Source organism: Neolamprologus multifasciatus, chromosome 11 (assembly GCF_963576455.1).
Source record: "Neolamprologus multifasciatus chromosome 11, fNeoMul1.2, whole genome shotgun sequence".
Classification (NCBI taxonomy): domain Eukaryota; kingdom Metazoa; phylum Chordata; class Actinopteri; order Cichliformes; family Cichlidae; genus Neolamprologus; species Neolamprologus multifasciatus.
In genome coordinates, this window is record NC_140449.1 from 24,632,583 (window position 1) to 24,649,327 (window position 16,745).

General features: G+C 39.9%; 1 protein-coding gene across 4 annotated transcripts in view; it reads right to left on the reverse strand.

The window, feature by feature from the left end:
* cadm4 (cell adhesion molecule 4) overlaps nucleotides 1-16,745 on the reverse strand; it is a 159,106-nt gene that overhangs the window by 13,641 nt on the left and 128,720 nt on the right. For all 4 annotated transcript variants that reach the window (XM_085178782.1, XM_085178779.1, XM_085178781.1 and 1 more), the window contains exons 3-6: nucleotides 15,010-15,297; nucleotides 12,156-12,317; nucleotides 9,689-9,779; nucleotides 4,756-4,928 (exon numbers count right to left, since the gene is read on the reverse strand). In XM_085178782.1, the coding sequence (XP_085034908.1) occupies nucleotides 4,756-4,928; nucleotides 9,689-9,779; nucleotides 12,156-12,317; nucleotides 15,010-15,297 (714 nt within the window). The remainder of the gene's footprint in view (nucleotides 1-4,755; nucleotides 4,929-9,688; nucleotides 9,780-12,155; nucleotides 12,318-15,009; nucleotides 15,298-16,745) is intronic.

Here is a 16,745-nt window from a genome sequence, read left to right on the forward strand (position 1 = left end):
CTGGGAGCCAGCTAAACTGACATTTCGTGTATTTGACAAGCCGTGGTACTGAATGTTAACCTGCATTCAACCTCCATCGTCCTTCATCTCCCCCTATTCATTTCTCCATCACACCCTCCTACCCCCGTTCCCCCAATCCAACTTCTCACTACTTTACACCCAGTTTGCTCCGTGTCGCCTTCTCAGAGAGCAAGGCCTTCTTTGGTAAAGACACTGAACTGCAGCTGAACCTAGAATAGGGGGCAAACCGGTGGCCAAGTGAGAAATAGTGATGGTGTTTCACAGGAAAAGGAAGTGGACAGGAGGTGCTAAAAAGGTGAGAACAGTTGAAAGCACAAGGAAAAAATGACATTGAGGAACGGAATACAGCAAGGTATAATGGGAAAAGGTGAATAACAAGAGTGTTTCAAACAGAAAAAAGAAAATAACCTCAGAGAGATTGAAAAGGTAAAGCATGCGACTACATCAATACACCAGTAAAGCTGCATTTCTTTTGATCTGCATAATGCTTTGGGAAGAAGTGAAGATCCTCGCTACAAAATAAGTTAATCATTATTTGAATGAAAGAAACAGATGATGACACCTACTTAAACAATGTGGGTGCTGGAATGAAAGAAAGCACATGCTGCGTAAAATGTTGGAGTTATGATTCATCTTGTGTTTTATAGCATTCAATCCCATCAGTTTTATTATTGATTGGCGACTTTCATTTAGTTTTCAGAAGCTAGCATGTCACCAGCACTATGTTAAATCATCCTTGGTGGTTTATTTACATCAATACAAATGTATAGCAAGGCGTGCATAGAGCTTGAATTCAATGGATACGTTTGACATTTCTCAAGAAAAAATTTTCACCATATTAGCTGGATTATTAGTTGTGACATTCAGGAAAAGCAAGTGCGACTTTCAGTTGCCTACAGATTAATATGATGGTTGCATCACCAACTCTGAGCTCTTTGAAATAAGGTTTAAAACAATCTGCCCAGTGGGTGACTACATTTTTCTTTTTTTTTGAAGTACAGCAACCTACCACTGATACGGGGCACACCGAGAAGACTTAAGGAGCTGATTGCTGAAAATCTATGGTGCAGCACAAAGGAGCTGAAGCTAGGCTTATGTTGTTTATGAGGATTTCCTGTCTTTTATGGATTTTTATTGAGGCCAGATTCCTTGATCTGAAAGTATCATTTTTTTCACAAAATGAAAGGATAAGAAAAAAAAAAGAGCGATATGTCAAATTAACAAGCAGCACAGAGCAACGACATTAAATAAAGAAGATAAATGATGAAATTTGAGGAAAAAATGCCACAGAGGAAAATAAATGGAGATGACTGCTAAGGAAATGGTGAAGTGGAAGAAGACAGAACATTTTCTACAGTGGTGGCAACACACATCAAAGCTCGACATGTCTAACCTTTTTGAATAGAGAAACAGAGACAACGAAAGAAAGAATAAGTGCGAGAGAAAGAAGAGCTGGTGGTGATGTCATCTTTCATCTTGCCAGTGTTGCCACCCGTGATGTCTGTGGAAAGCTGCCATTACGTGTGTCATCTGATTATTGTACAAAAGTGCGCTCGGTGTGGAAAAGAAAGTGCAACAGTGAGAAAGATAGATAGACGAGGGTGCGCTAACTAAAAGCAACCTAAGAATGTTACATAAGATATCATGTCTCAGCTTCCTTCATTCTTCCCACTGCTTCTGATCTTCAAACCAGGTGCTAGAATGACATGACAGGAGCTGCCAGTGGGGGAGTGGGGGGTTAGATCAAAAGGGCAAACCTACTGAGTGACAGTGGTGTGCACGTAATTAGGTCAAACCACAAATGCATTGGATATGAATCCATATAAGCCGCTAATGACGAGCTTGCTTTACAATTCAGCCCTACTGCTGCTGTCTTGTTAAAATTTCACAAATCTTGTTTTGTCCTTATTTGATTGCAAGTTTTACAGAGTTCTGACTCTCTTGGATCACACAACTTTAAACATATTCTTTTCAAATGTACTTCTAAGCCAGCGAGAAAGTTTAACCAATTTGTCATATTTCCTGAAAAGAAGTGGTGCGAGATATTCATGTGATGTTTCAAGCGGCATTGCTAGCATCGCCTTTTATTAATAAGGGATAACTGCTGTGTTCATTTCCACAGTTGTAAGATTGAACTCTGCTAGCAACATTTACACATGTAAAAAAAAATATGCTTATTTATTTTGAGCCTTGGTGAAGCTGTTTTAATTCCTCTTCGCCACCCTCCCTTCAAGTCACCCTTTCATTTGATCAGCTGCCCCTCACAAACAGAGGTAGGAAAGTGATGTGCTTACACTCAGCGCTGTGGTTACAAATGACCCTAATAAGGATATCAGCTCTCACAGATAGATATATATATCTATATATATACACACACACACACACACACAGTCCTTATTACTGAAAATAAGGACTAGCATAGCAAGTAAGTGGATAAGTAACAAATATGTCTTTTATAAATTACTTTTCAGAGACAGAGTCACAAAGTGCTGTAAAACAAAATAGAATAAATTACATAAAAACTAGAAATAATCACAAAAAATAACAGAAGTTTTAAATATAGTAAAGAGCAACAAAAACAAGGACGCAAAACAGACGAAACAAAAGCTGATAATTAAAGCAGGCATTATCAATAAGATCGAATAAAACAGAAAAGCTACATAAACAAATAAGTCTTTAGCTGATTTTTTTAAAAAGAGTTCATTTCATGGTTTTAGTATGTAGTATGTAGGCTTATCAAAGTCAAAGTCTCTTCATTTGTCTCACTTGGGAGACATTTGCTTTGGACCTAGGGGTCACACCGCACTCCACAGTCTTCAATCTTGTGTGCAATAGCTAAGAAACTCCGACCCTGCAATCACAGAATGCTAACAGCGCTAACTGGTAATTGAGCTGTGTTGAGTTTAAAATCAGAGTCTGTGTCATGACAGTGGCTTTTTCTTTTTCAAACCTGGCTAAATCACCATGGTTACTCATGGTGAACATATAACCTGGACAGCAGCAAGTTAGGTTCAGAGTTTAGGTTTAAAATCTGTGAAAAGAGACGTTTTCACACTGATTCTTATATATATATATATAGCATGTTATAAGTGCAACATAGATTCTCTCTTTTTTTATATGTGCAAGTTCTTAAGCCACACCTTACTAACATCATACATGAAGCCCAGCTGTAAAGTTACAGCAACTCAGGTGCCGCATCGCTTTGTCGCTTGAATGTGCATATATTCAGTTGGTATGCATAAATGGATAAATGTTTGTATACTTGATTCTAATGTACTATTAAATCTGTTTTACACTGATGAAACTGCAGCTACCAGAACACAGAAAACACATCAATAGAATGAATTCCACTTTGATCTGTCGATAAACCAAAGCAATTTCCACATCTCCATTATTAGGCTGTGGAATGGTAACCTTTAATATTTTATTGCATCCAGTTTATATTTTCTTGAGCTCTAAAGCGTGGCTGTCACGTTAGAAACAGACAGCAACATTGAGTGCACAAGTGGCGATAAAATAATTAACTTGCTCTTTGTTTTTTCACTCGGCGCACTTAATTCCAAGCTTATTGATTTTTCTGCAGCAATTGCGATTGTTAGATTTTTTTATATTGTTTATAGATTTATATCACTGTTTTATCATCATCACCTTATAATATCTCAACTGGAGTAGGAGGCATTCTCAAAGATCACGTTGTGTGGAAGTGGAGTCTTGTGACGCGTGAAATGCCCATCACGCTGTTGTGATACCAGCTCCAACTGGGATTTGGGGTTTTGTTAAGCCAGCCTGGCTTTGTTGAACTTCCTAGTAGTATACATCTAGAGCAGTGTGTTAGAGAAGCAGCTGAGATAAATAATCTGGATCTTCTCCATTTAGTGCTTAAAACAAAATCTAAAATCTACTGGGGGTCATTGTAAGAGTATAGACGTGTATTGTGAGCTTGCTTACTAGAACAGGTTACTGCATACACTTTGGGAATGTAGCACCAGTGAATTTATTTGCAGATCGTGATAACAAAAGCCATTTTACCAGCATCTTCCTCCCCTCTAAAACCTCTGTTCATGCAACAAGAAAAGAATTCCAACAGGTTTTTCACTGCACACTGTGTTTCAACTTCTGTCCTTGTCTTGTCCGTGTCATTACGCACTGTAAAATTCATTAGTTGTCAAAATATCTTGTATCTTTAGCTATTGCACTTGAAGATAAGTTATTTTGAACTCCTTGAGGAGAAGATTGGGTCACAGTGGAGATAATAAGCTGCTTCTTTACAAGCGATAGCCAGAATAATAATGTTGGTGACTAGTATCTGTGCATGCTAGTCTCCTTGTGGAATCAATAGCACTGTGAAATCAGTTGCACAGCAGGCTTAGCAAAGGTTTCCTGCTGTGTCTGAATCAAAAAAACAAATAAAGCTGAAAGAAAAATGAGACAAGCATCATGCTGTAGTGGGTCTGTTGCCCACTGCCAGTATAGCCAGACTCCAAATACTCTGGGAAGATAAAAGAATCAATACAATTTAAAAGACTTCTCTAAAATATTATCAAAAAATAAGAAAAGAAATAAGAAGCTTAACAAAGCAACCACTGAACATAAAATTATTCAGGACCGTTAACTACAGCCTCAGGTACTAAAACTTAAGGGACATAAAAAGAACCACTGGAGCAAACTTTGCAAGCACTTGTCTTAATACTAAGAAAATGGACAGCAAATTCACTGTTAGTGATCTTTACTCACCATACACCAACAGCGTGTAATGATCAGCAGCACGACCATAGTCATTCTGGGCCTGGCACAGGTATGTTCCGTTGTGTGATTGGCTAAGACGGGAAATCTGAAGAGTAGTGCCAGAAATCTCTGCCCTCTCAGGTAAGGTGTCATTAATCTTGGACCACTGAGTGTTTCTGGGCCTGTAAGAAATATGAAACCTTCAATCAGTTATCAAAAGTCAACCGTGTAACATCTAGATAGCAATGGTAGGAGATGACCCAGGGCTAACATATATAAAGAAAACAGAATTGGACCAAGCACTGAGCCCCGGGGGACCCACATGAGCGGTCCTGTTGAGGACATGCAGTTCTGAAGTGCTAGTTAGATACGTGTGATGAGAACCATTTGAGAGCAGTGCTAGAGGTACCACCCAGTTCCATAATCTGTCAGTAAAATGACATAATCAGTGCTGTCAAAGACTGTTGATAGTTTAAGGAGAGGGCGGAACCCTGATTTGGGCCAGCATCTTTACATATATGGACATTTAAGAGTCATTAATTAACCTGACATACATGTCTCTGGCCCAGGAAACTGGACTGCCCAAAGGAAATTCATACATGTACTCCAAATGCCCTACCTGACCAGAATGCTGGAATCTTCTAACTTAAATATTATAGGTTTTAGCTTTAGATGTCTAATTTTTGCAGTTTGTTATCATACCTACAAGAAGCAGTGCTATTTGCTATCATGATGGGAGTTTGGTGGAGACCTGAGTGCTAAAGTGAAGCTCTCAATCTACCCTCACCTATGGTCACAAGCTCTGTATTGTGACCGAAAGCATGATATTGCAGATACGTGTGGAAGAAATGAGCTTCCAGTGAATGAGGTTTGGGTTCTGCCTTAGAGATGTCATGAGGAGGTTAGTCATTTGAGAGGGGATGAGGGTAGACCTCTCTTCTCCACATTGAAAGGAACCAGCTGAGGTGGTTCAGTGATCTTAATAGGATGCCTCCTGGGGCCTCCTAGGTGGGGTGTTTCAAGACCCTAGGGTAGACCCAGGACACTCTAGCCTGTGAATGCCCCTGTGTTTCCTCGGATGAACTGGAGGTGGCTGGGGAGAACGAGACCTCAGCTTGTCTACTTGCTGTCCCCGTGACACGAAACATGAGCATAGACATACACGTTTTGAGTAGCTGCATGTCTTTTATCAGTTCAGAAATGTTCTACCTGCGTTCCCTGATCATTGCTCTGTATCTCTGCTGGTATGTGGTTTCAAAATGACAAAGCAAGCTGTATTGTTTAAAAAGAGATGTCTTGTGGAAAAAAGATATCTCAAGATAAGCTTACATGCAGTAATCACACACTTTAGTTCATGTTTTCTGAAGAGACGACTAACTCTTAGGCTTTACCTTGACAGTAGAAGAACAAGGTAAAAGATTGGCCTTAGTTAGCTGTTAGTGGCCACTGTATCTCTAACATGTTATTATTTTTATTTGGACAAACAACAAGTTGTTTGTCCAAATAAAAATAACTTTATTGTATAATTACTTTATGCTTCTATGCTTGTCAAATAAAGAAGACAGGATATAAGGCTGTTCAGGATTTAGATCAGCTCAGAGGCACTTTTGACAGAACTGGTAGTTAGTTAATAAGTAATGTAATTTATAACTTGTTTAATAGTCATGCTGTTATTAAATTCACGGGATAAAAATATGGGTTATTGAATCAAATATTTCCAAGGACATTGCTTAACACTGTCAGCAAGTACCTCACATAACAATGCAATAGATAGAATATGCATAGTCTGAAAGATATTTAATAAAGCCTGAGGAGCTAAATAATTTTAGAAGCAAAGGAAGTCAGTATCAGATTGACTTTGGCACTACCAGAAGTGGTGGCATGATAAAAAAAGAGGTGAAGACGGAGGGTAAAGAAGCCCATAGGGTGAGGTTGACATGAGAATGAAAGAAGGGTCTTGGAGGAGAAATCGTGGCAAGCGAGGGATGCATCCCGATAAATAATCATGAGATATGTGGTTAGAGGGCAGCGAGTGCTTGAAAGAACTGGGTAAGAGTGACAAGGGGGCAGATGACAGAGTAAAGGGTTGTCAGGTGTTAAGAGTAGGAAAGAAAACGAGAAGAATGTATTACAGGTAGAGTGAGGGAAAAAATGTGTAGTAGGAGTTGAAGTGCAGAAGCAGGCAGACAAATTGGTCTGCCTGCTTCTGCATTGGTCACGAGGCTGGGAAGGCAGAGCAGATGGGAGGTACAAGGATTACAGACCCCCAAATCTTTGTGTGTGTGTGTCTGGCAGGGTTTCATGGCTCTTGCCACCCTGGCCAGATTACAATCCTGACTCATCTGGGATCTAATCCCTCAGGAAGTCTAATTAAACCACCTTCTTGGTACAGCATAGATGCATATACACAGTTTCTCCCTTTCCACACTGATGTTTTAAAACAAAATCTCCCGTTTTTCCTCTCTTGCAATAACAAACTTGCACTCTTACTCTGAGTAATCCCTTACAAAGACAACACACAAATAATCAGGCTATCAAGCTAAATGAAAAGACATTGTCTGCCTTAATCTCCCCGCCTAGTAACAGACAGACAGTGAGTGTACCCTTCGCCACAAGGAAGTGACATATAATTAGTAATTAATGCTTAACAGGCATTTAACAGGGCCAGGGAGCAAGCGCAAGGGTGACAAGGGTACTGTAATGTGTGTGTGACTGTGTGTGTGTCTATGGGTGTGCAGTCCAGCATGAGATGAGGGTCATAGTCCAGCGCTGCCTGAAGTCCCATCCCTCACTGTCACATACACACACGCATACACAGTGTCCCCAACCAGCCGTTACAAAGCTTTAGTGGGGCTATAGCCAATACACTTCTCAGCCAGTCCTAACTGTGGGATTTCACTAAATTCATCACACTGACACACACAAAAACACACATGCACACACTTTAGCTGCAATGAGCTTTACTAGGGAGCTTTAGTGGACCCAATGCCCACAGACAGACAGACAATCTAGGGGAGGGTTTAAGAGCTTAGGCCCCAATACCCTTCTAGAAAGTGCCCAAAGGGCTGCCAACACTCTAGAAAAAGGCTTCATTTCAAGGTCGGATCTTAAAATTGTTGACTGCTGATTGGGTTTGGGTAACCTCACACACAGTGCATACCATGTCCACATTTAGACAGAATTCTTTGTATCCCCTTACACACTTCCAATATCCTATCAGGCACAGTCTAAAGCGCCTCTTCTCTTTGTCCTTCATGCAATAAAATATGGATCAGGTTTTTATCCATCTGTCAAACGGTAAATGTCATGTGAAACCACTCTTTTCATCAAAGTCAGAAGTACACTGCTACGTTCACATGTCCTTACACAACAAGAAATATATCACGTGGTTTAATATTGTACATTTACACGTGTAATAGAAGATAAATATGGCTTACAGCTCATATTTCAAGTCCATTTCCCAATATTTTCAATAATAAGTATTGATATTTAGATAGTGTTGATTTCTGAGCACAGTACCAAGAAAGTACAACAATAAAGACAAAGATAAGTCTATGCAATATAGTAATTTCACAGACACAAACAAGATGGCTGAAATTAAAAGTACTTGATAATTGCACTCAGTTTCTGAAGTAAAATTCTGGAAATGAAGGATCACAATGAGAAATTATATAGAAAGAGACGAATGTGAAAAAAGTATTAGACAAAAACAATGAATCTGTTGTAGCTTTCTGGTTAAGAGTGCCTAAGGTCTCGCTGATTTTCTTCTTCCTTTAGAACCAGTAATGCTGGTTAAGCACACATGTTCTCCCTTCTGTGATAATTGCTTTATACTCACACATTTGGGAGCTGTCCAGGAAAACCTGTTTTCTGTTGTGAAAAGCTCCACTGGAGCAGGTAGAAGTTATTCAAGGATGTTTCCACAATAGCAATTAAGAAGGAGATTTTTCTTTAAACGAAAGTGGATAGTAATTACTTGGAAAGTAAACAGTAATATATTTCAGAGACGCTCTCTGTTGGATAGTCACAGATCACCTACTGCACCCAATTTACCTCTATAGCCCATAAATGGCAAAAAAGTTTTGGTAGCACCCCTTATCACTTCATTGTTGACATTGTTGACAGCCAACACTTTCTCTGAACCTTCAACAAATCAAAATTTAAGTTTACTCTGTTAGATTTTTTCACACATTTTTGTTCTTTGAAACATATTAAAAGAAAACCAGTAAACAAACAAAAACATTTAACTCTAGTGTTACTGGGGCCGTAGTAACTTCAGCTCTTTTGCAGTTCTTTAGGGTTGCTTGTTATTCAATTCTAGCTCATTCTATATATAGCTGGTGGGATTTAATTATGATCTATAATTAATGGTCTGGGTAAATGTGTAAAACAGAGTTCTACTAACAGATTGGCAGAGATAAAGTCAAGCCTTACAAATCTTTAGCAATATTAGAAATGAAATGTCATTCTTGTAGCAGCAGCTCAAAACAATTCCACAAAACTGTGTTAGACACGATTCAATTTTGCTAAATTTTCTATTTGTAAGGATTGATACTGAACTCTGCAAACTCCTGCATGCCCTTGTCAGTCAAACGATGTTTGCGTACCCTTAAACTGATTTGTCAAAACCCGTTGCTTTGTCGAGGCAAACAATTTATAATTTATGATTACTTCATCTGGAATTCATTTGAAAAATTATGGAAAAATCTCTCTCTTATGACAGCCTGCAACACTTTCACAAGTAGCGCCTGAAACCAGATGGCAAACAGAACTTTTACACATCTTGTGAAAAGTAAAGCTAAATTCATTTGTCATGAATGCGTTATCTTCGTAATGTGTCCTGGTAAATAATGTGGAAAGCAAGACAAAAGCAGCACATTCTTAATGTAAAGCGCACCAATGCCAAGCTGTTTACCACACATACATATACACATAGACTTACAGAGGATTCCCAGTGACAGAGCAGGTGAGGGTGAGCGAGTCGCCCTCTCGCAAAATGCCAGCAGGAGGAACAATTCGAACTGTAGGTGCAACTGTAGAAAAGCAGAAAGGAGGAGGGTGACATGAGTAAGCATTTCAGAGAAAAAAAAGAAAAAACATTTCTCGACCTGAATGATGCAAGAATCAGACAGGAACAGGAAAAAAAAATCAAGAAAGAAAAGAAGAATCCGAAACAAAAGACAGGTAACAGAAAGGGATAAGTTAGAACATGGAAGGAAAATTATCTTTGACATCTGTTTCCAAGGCAACCGTGCGACAATCCTATGGTTTAGACACCTGTTATCGTAAGCAGCCCACCGCTCCAGCAGCTGCTGTAGTGCACTTGCTTCAGTAACAGAACAATCAGGAGCCAAATCCACACCCGCGGTTGGTCATTATTGCCAGTTTTCTGGCTGGAGGAGCATCCAGGCAGAGATGTTAATGTTTGTTGATAGCTCACCAGTCTGATCTATCAACAAACATTAATATAGAAGTGGCAAATTAATTGAACTCACAAGGCCGATGTAAACATATTCGCTAAATATGAATCATCCACATCTATAAATGTTTACATATGCCTGGGAAATGTTTGACTATTCAAAACGATATATTGTTGGATCAAGCAATCACATCAAGCTGTCAGGAACAGTGAAGATAGAACTAATGGAGTTACTGAATATGGTTGACTGCTGAAATTCATCAGATTAATATTGGGGAAGAAGAGAGACTACACTGTATGCACTTTTATCTTGTATTCTCATCACAGTTTATCTGCTATAATAATGCCTTTTATCAATTGCTGCCCACAAGACAATTCCAGTATGGAAGGAAATAGGGATCCACATGAAAAAACAAAACAAAATGAACTTTGCACAATCTTTGTTTTTCTAAAAAATATATATATAATAAAATAAAATAAAAATGTGCCACGATTTTTGTGCTGGAACATGTTTTTTGTTTTGTTCTGTCCCTGTGTAGTATTTTCTGTGTCTTGTCACCTGTCTTATTAGCCTTTTCCCTGGTGTGTATAGTTTGTGCGTTTTCCCCACAGACTTTATGTTGTTGTTCCCTTTTCCTTCTTTTCCTGACCCCTCAAATACATGTGGTACATGTCTTTGATGTCTTGCCTCTGACACACTTTTGCTCCATTATCACAAGACTTCAAGGCGCACCAGTAGCATTTCAGAAATGGAGCGTTTAGTCTGCATGGGTTCTCATATTCTGAAAACTGACCAGATTCTCTATGCCGTCCCCATGTCGAACTTCCTGTCCTCCTCATCTGCTCTGCGCTGCTTGACGTGACTTCCATGAAAAAGTAGAAATTCTGAGGGGAGAGTCATTTTTGGAATTTTTCCAAAGTGTACTCTGGTGGGATCGGAAGCATTGTCTTTTGCCTGAGTGGCTGCAATCAGCTCTGGTGGTTAGGTTAACAGAACCACACCCTGTATATTTGAGTGTCCCTTGTTTTGGTCCTGCTGGCACGCTGCTTTTGATTAGTCTCTGTCATTTCTGGATTTTGTTACTGTGACGCATTTCCCTGTATTTTCCAAAAAGTGCCTTCTTTTTTTCTAAATTTTATCTTCCAGTCCATTTCAGTTTTTGGTTTCACTTAGGCAGCATGCAAACACAGTAGTACAAATTAATATCTTCAAATCAAAACATTGAGCTGAAAGCAAATATTTGTTCCTCCTCACATCAAAAACAAACATCAAAAACTTGACAAGCTTACATCTGATTTTCTCATTTTATACACTGATTCTACTGAAACAGACTTCAAAAAGAACACAAAAAACCCCAAACAAATGCTGACAATTTAGTGTGGCATAAAATATATAATACAAAAACCCAGGGAGTTATCTCTTTCAGTAGTTTTCCCGCTTTGCCTCATCTAAGAGGACATTACAATTTAGTGCACACAAACTTGTGCAAAGACATCAGCAACAAAAAGACAAAGTCAATGTAGGGCAGGGATTGTTTCACATACTAATATACTCCACATTTCTTTCACTTGATGTTGTTTAGCTGTTTAAACAACAGGCCAGGAGCCTAACCTGGCCATGTTCCTATCTCTGGCAGCTCCCTGCATGACAGCATTTGTATGTATTAGGTTTTAATGAGTGCAGGTCTCATACAGGGCAGTTCTGAATATCACTCTGTTAAAATCCTGGATGGTGTATAAATGAGGATCATTCTAAAATGAGATATCACCGTTTGAAAAATGAGGCTGCTAACCTGACAAAATTATTGCTGGCATTAAAGTAAAACACTATAATGAAGAGGCCTGAAGTAGCACTTTCAGTGACAGTATTACAGATGAAATAATGTTTGTTTTTGGCAATGAACATTATGTTACTTAATTTGTCTGAAAGATGGATAGAAATTGTTTGGAGGCACACACACACACACACAAAAGAAGAGAAGGGACTTACAATACACATCCAGGCGATAATGCCGAATCCTCTTCTGCCCATTAAGTGCAGGGTGGAATGCCTCACAACTCAGTGCTGCCCCATCGTCTTTCCTTTCTACCGGGATGCGGATGGTGCTGGACACACTGAATGTCTTCCCATTGTCCTGCAGGGATACCACACCTGGAGACAGGCAGGAGAAGCAGGGGGGATTGAAAGAATGGAAGTAAATAATACAGATGAGGTGGCCAAGAAACATTTTAGCAGCCAAAATATGCCCGTTCTTACTTTCTCCCTGCTGAGACATCACACCTATGTTAAGGGACTGTGAGCTGCAGGGAGAAGGCGAGATGGAGGAGAAGAAGGGATTTCGCTTTCTTTTTTTGATGAGAAACCAAAGGGGGATAGAAAAACTGAGCAGAAAGAGAGTAAGAAGTGAGGGATTGATGAATGAGCTTTTTAGAGCATCACCAGGTACCTGTAAAGGGGAGGATGAGTGGTGAGGGAGCAAATAAGAGATAGAGAGAATAGAAAGCAATTTGCATCTATATTTCATGGCAATTATGAGCAGCAGCACAGTTTGTTTTCCGATAGTAAATCAACTGAATGTTTTGTCTGCGTGCGAGCGAAAGAAAGAGAGAGAGAGATAGAGGAGAGAGAAGGATAAAAAGAGAAAATATGCATAACCCAATTGAGATTTTAACTGAGCCAGACATGGAGAGAGAGAAGGACGTCAAAGGAACAGGGTGAGAGAATAAAAGGAAAGGAGAGAGGGACGCACAGAGAGAGAACGAGGGCAGCAAAACAAGCATGATTGATGCGTGTGTGTGTCTGTGTGTGTGTGTGAGAGGGGTGGGGTGGTGGGGGCAGACATGAAAGAGGATGATAACAGCGCGAGGCAGATGCAGAGTGGAAGAAAGATGCAAGAAGAGAGGAGGAGGAGAGACAGACGGAGGGAGGAGGAATAGTGGCAGCAAACTAACGGGACTTGACATGGTCACGTATTGGGAGTTTGTGCTTGTTTAGGCAGAATACAATATACTTATATTGCACTGAATTTTCAATTATTGCTGGCAAGCAAATGAAAGTGAGCTTAATCGAGGCCTGAGAGGATGCCAGCGTGTGCTGATGAGCAAGAATAAGGGTGCGGCGGGAAGATAGCGTCTTAATTAAAGAGTACTTCTGATATCTGTTGGGATCTGCTTCTAACCTTTAGTGTCACAGTTCGTTTAACTCAGGGCCAAAAGAGATGGGTGGAAGAGAGGAGGCGAGAGAAAAGAAGGGAAGAGAAGAGAGGAGAGAGAAGCATTAGGAAACAAGATAAGACAACTGAGGTAAAAGGACAGTCCCTGTCTGTCTCTTAGACTCTTAAAGTGTTGTGTAGCCAACAACTACGCCGAGGAGCCTCACGTCTTTGTCAGCAGTGAAACTCACAGGAAAAAAGAGACTGCTTTAAAAGAAGGTGAAGAAGTTAAGCATAAGGACATGGAGAAAAGACACAGAATGACGGTGACAGGTGCGTTCTGACAGAGAAAAAGAGAAGAGACTGGATGAAAGAGACACCCGGTGTCAGACAAAAATAGAAGGTAAAAGAGATGACAGCTGACATGAAGTTTAAAAGGGCAAAACGCTGCTCAGTGCATGTCCAATAAGCTGCTGACAACAGATTATCGCGCTTTATTTAATCTGGTCCGTGCAGAGCTATCTGAAGTTACAGATAAATGAATGAATTAATAACAATACAAAACACATCTGACACCAGTTTGTACTTTTGAACAATACCGTCTGCATATATTAAAAACTGGAGATAAAACCGAATAAAAATAATAACAATAAGCCTCAGTCAGAAATGCTTTGCATGACTTAGTCCCCAAGAGCTGTTTTGTTGTTGCTCAGTCAACTGATAAAGTTTTGGAGCAATTTAAATCAAACACAAATGCTGATTTAACAAAAAAAATTAATAAAAAAAAATGGGTGGGTGTAAAAACAAACAAAAATGATTTCTCGGGGGTTAAATAGGTTGAAGGGCCATGGAAAGATAGTTCTCAGATGTATTATTGAGCGAAGTGCTCCTTTAACTGAGGGAACCCAAAGGAGACAGTGAGTTAGAGACGAAGGATAGATCAGGGTATCTGATTGATGGATGGCTCATAGATTTATCAGCAGCAAAGAAGTAGGGAAAGTCAGAAGATGTTGAATTAAAAACTGTCTTCACGAAGCTGTAAAAGAGATAGCATGGGAAAAGAAGAAAATCAGGAGTGCGCGAGGCTTCTGGCAGTTTAATATAATAGTGTGCTTGTCAGATTACGTGCAAGTAAATTCAACTGAAATTAATTTTCATGAGAGATTAGCTTGAGAGAACGGACAAAGTCTATGTATATGTTTTCAGAATGAAAAGATGTTCACTGTAGTGGACACGGAGAGGCAAAAGTGTTACATTATTTAGCTGATGTTGATTTAATGAACACAGATTTACTTCTTCAATTAGCTTGAAATAGAAGGAATACTACTGTTCCGGTCTCAAAAGAAGTGCTGTTAATCAGTTGGAACTTTACTGTTGCCTATAAATATTGCACAAAAAAAGTGAATCAAAATGTAGAAAGTGGTTTGGAGAGAAAAAAAACATGGCAGCCCCACAGCCCAGACGCACATTTCCCTGCTCACTTATCATTCATCTATTTTTTACCTGCTTCTATCAACACATCCATCTGCTAGTCCCCAATCAACCGATCAATCACTCATTCTTTTATTCAGCACTCAATCTGTGATATCACCCAACCATTCTACTTCACCTGCCCTTTATTACCCAATTAACTCCCTCATTTAACTCAAACAATCATTTGAGCATTCATCAGTCCATCTGTCAGCCATGTACCTGCTATCTCCCGTCCTTTACGCATCCATCGCAGGGTGGCGGCCGGCTTGCTGCGTGGTGACACACAGGTGAGTTCCGCCTCGCCGCCCTCCACAGCCTCCTGCTTCACCTCCACTGTGGGTGTCTCTGGGGGAACCAAGACCGAGAGTGTCGCCACCTGGTGGTGCGTGGAATCCGTGTAGAGCTGGCAGAAGTAGCCGCCCTCATCGGACACGCTAACGTTGGTCAGTGTGATGCGAACCAGCCGTTGCGTGAAGAGCACCATCTGGAAACGGTCGTCCTTCAAGGCTGGAATTGGGCAAAGACAAAGAAGAGAGTAGGAGAGGGAAAAGGGTGGCGCGGAAGTGAAACCGCATGAGTTGGCATTGTTGAGGATACGGAGAAGAGGACCGTGAAAAGGTGGGAAAGAAAGGGAGGGGTGATGAAAATGACATGGAACAAAAATGTGGAATTGGTGAGGAACTCAAGAACAAGATGATGGGTGGTGAGTTCAATAGTCAGCAAACAAATATAAAAAAAGACAGTCACAATTTATAATGAAATAAGAAACAAAGCTACTTTTGGCTGCTCCCTTAGTCATGTGGGATCACCACAACAGGTAGCGCTGCAGGTTTCCTTTGGCAGGTTTTAAACCGGATGCCCTTCTTGACACAAAGGGATTTGTGTCTCCTCCCAACTCAGGCAGAATCAGGCAATCTTAAGCTTGTTAAGCAAATGTGCAATCCACTACACGAATATGGAACCACTGCTAGTTATAATGTAAAGCATTTATTTAAAATCTAACCACTGTGACATTATTAATTAAAGCCAAAAAACGTATGTAGATCTTTTTACATTCACGCAGACACGAAAGCTATGACTGCTAAGGATGCCATATTTTACAAATTTTCTGTTTTCATACATTTTACTTGGCAGGCTTTCATCTTGGTAAATCTGTCAATTTTACATTTTTAAAAGCATATCAGGAAGCTGACATCTAGTCCCCACAAAAGGTAATTTATTCTGCAGGATGCAAATTCTCCACAAGAGGGAGCTAATCAGTTGGTGACAAAGTAGTTCCAACTGGTCAGTTATTAGGATCCTGTATTCTACTTTGATTGGCCACTTTGTTGTGATCGAGACAGCTGATGAAACCTGAAAAGACATTTCAACTTCTGAAAGGTTGCGCAACAGGTAAAAGAGCTCGGTGTAGACTTGGCTAAATCAATAAACGGGTCTGGTGATGGGTAGCTTAAATGGCCACAATCTGGCCACAATCAACCTTCCAAAGCTATTAAATATCAAAATGAAAGAGATTTAGATAATTGGCTGCTTGAAAGGAAACACTAGATCAATGAAAAGCTCCATACTTTCTTCATTCTGTGTGTATAAACACAAAAAACCTCTTCATACACTAAATATGGTAAAATCGTAACTTGATAAATAAGCAACCAAAGGTGTCAGGGAGATGTGGTGAACCAAAAAGCACTGTGATTGTCTGTGAAATATACTGGGTAGAGTATAAAAACAAGTTAAAAAGAAAACTCACTAAAAGACTAGTCCAGAGTCGGCTGGACTTTTATTCAGCAAAATGCAGGTTTTTGCAATGAGAACCAGACTGAATGAAATTGCAACATAAACTGCGCTTAAAGCGAAAGAATTCTTTTGACAGGACTTTTGTGCAGTGACAGTGCTTTTGAGGATCTTCGCCTCGTCTGCTTCTGTACGCCTCAGGTGGTCAGGCAAGTGTTCTGTCA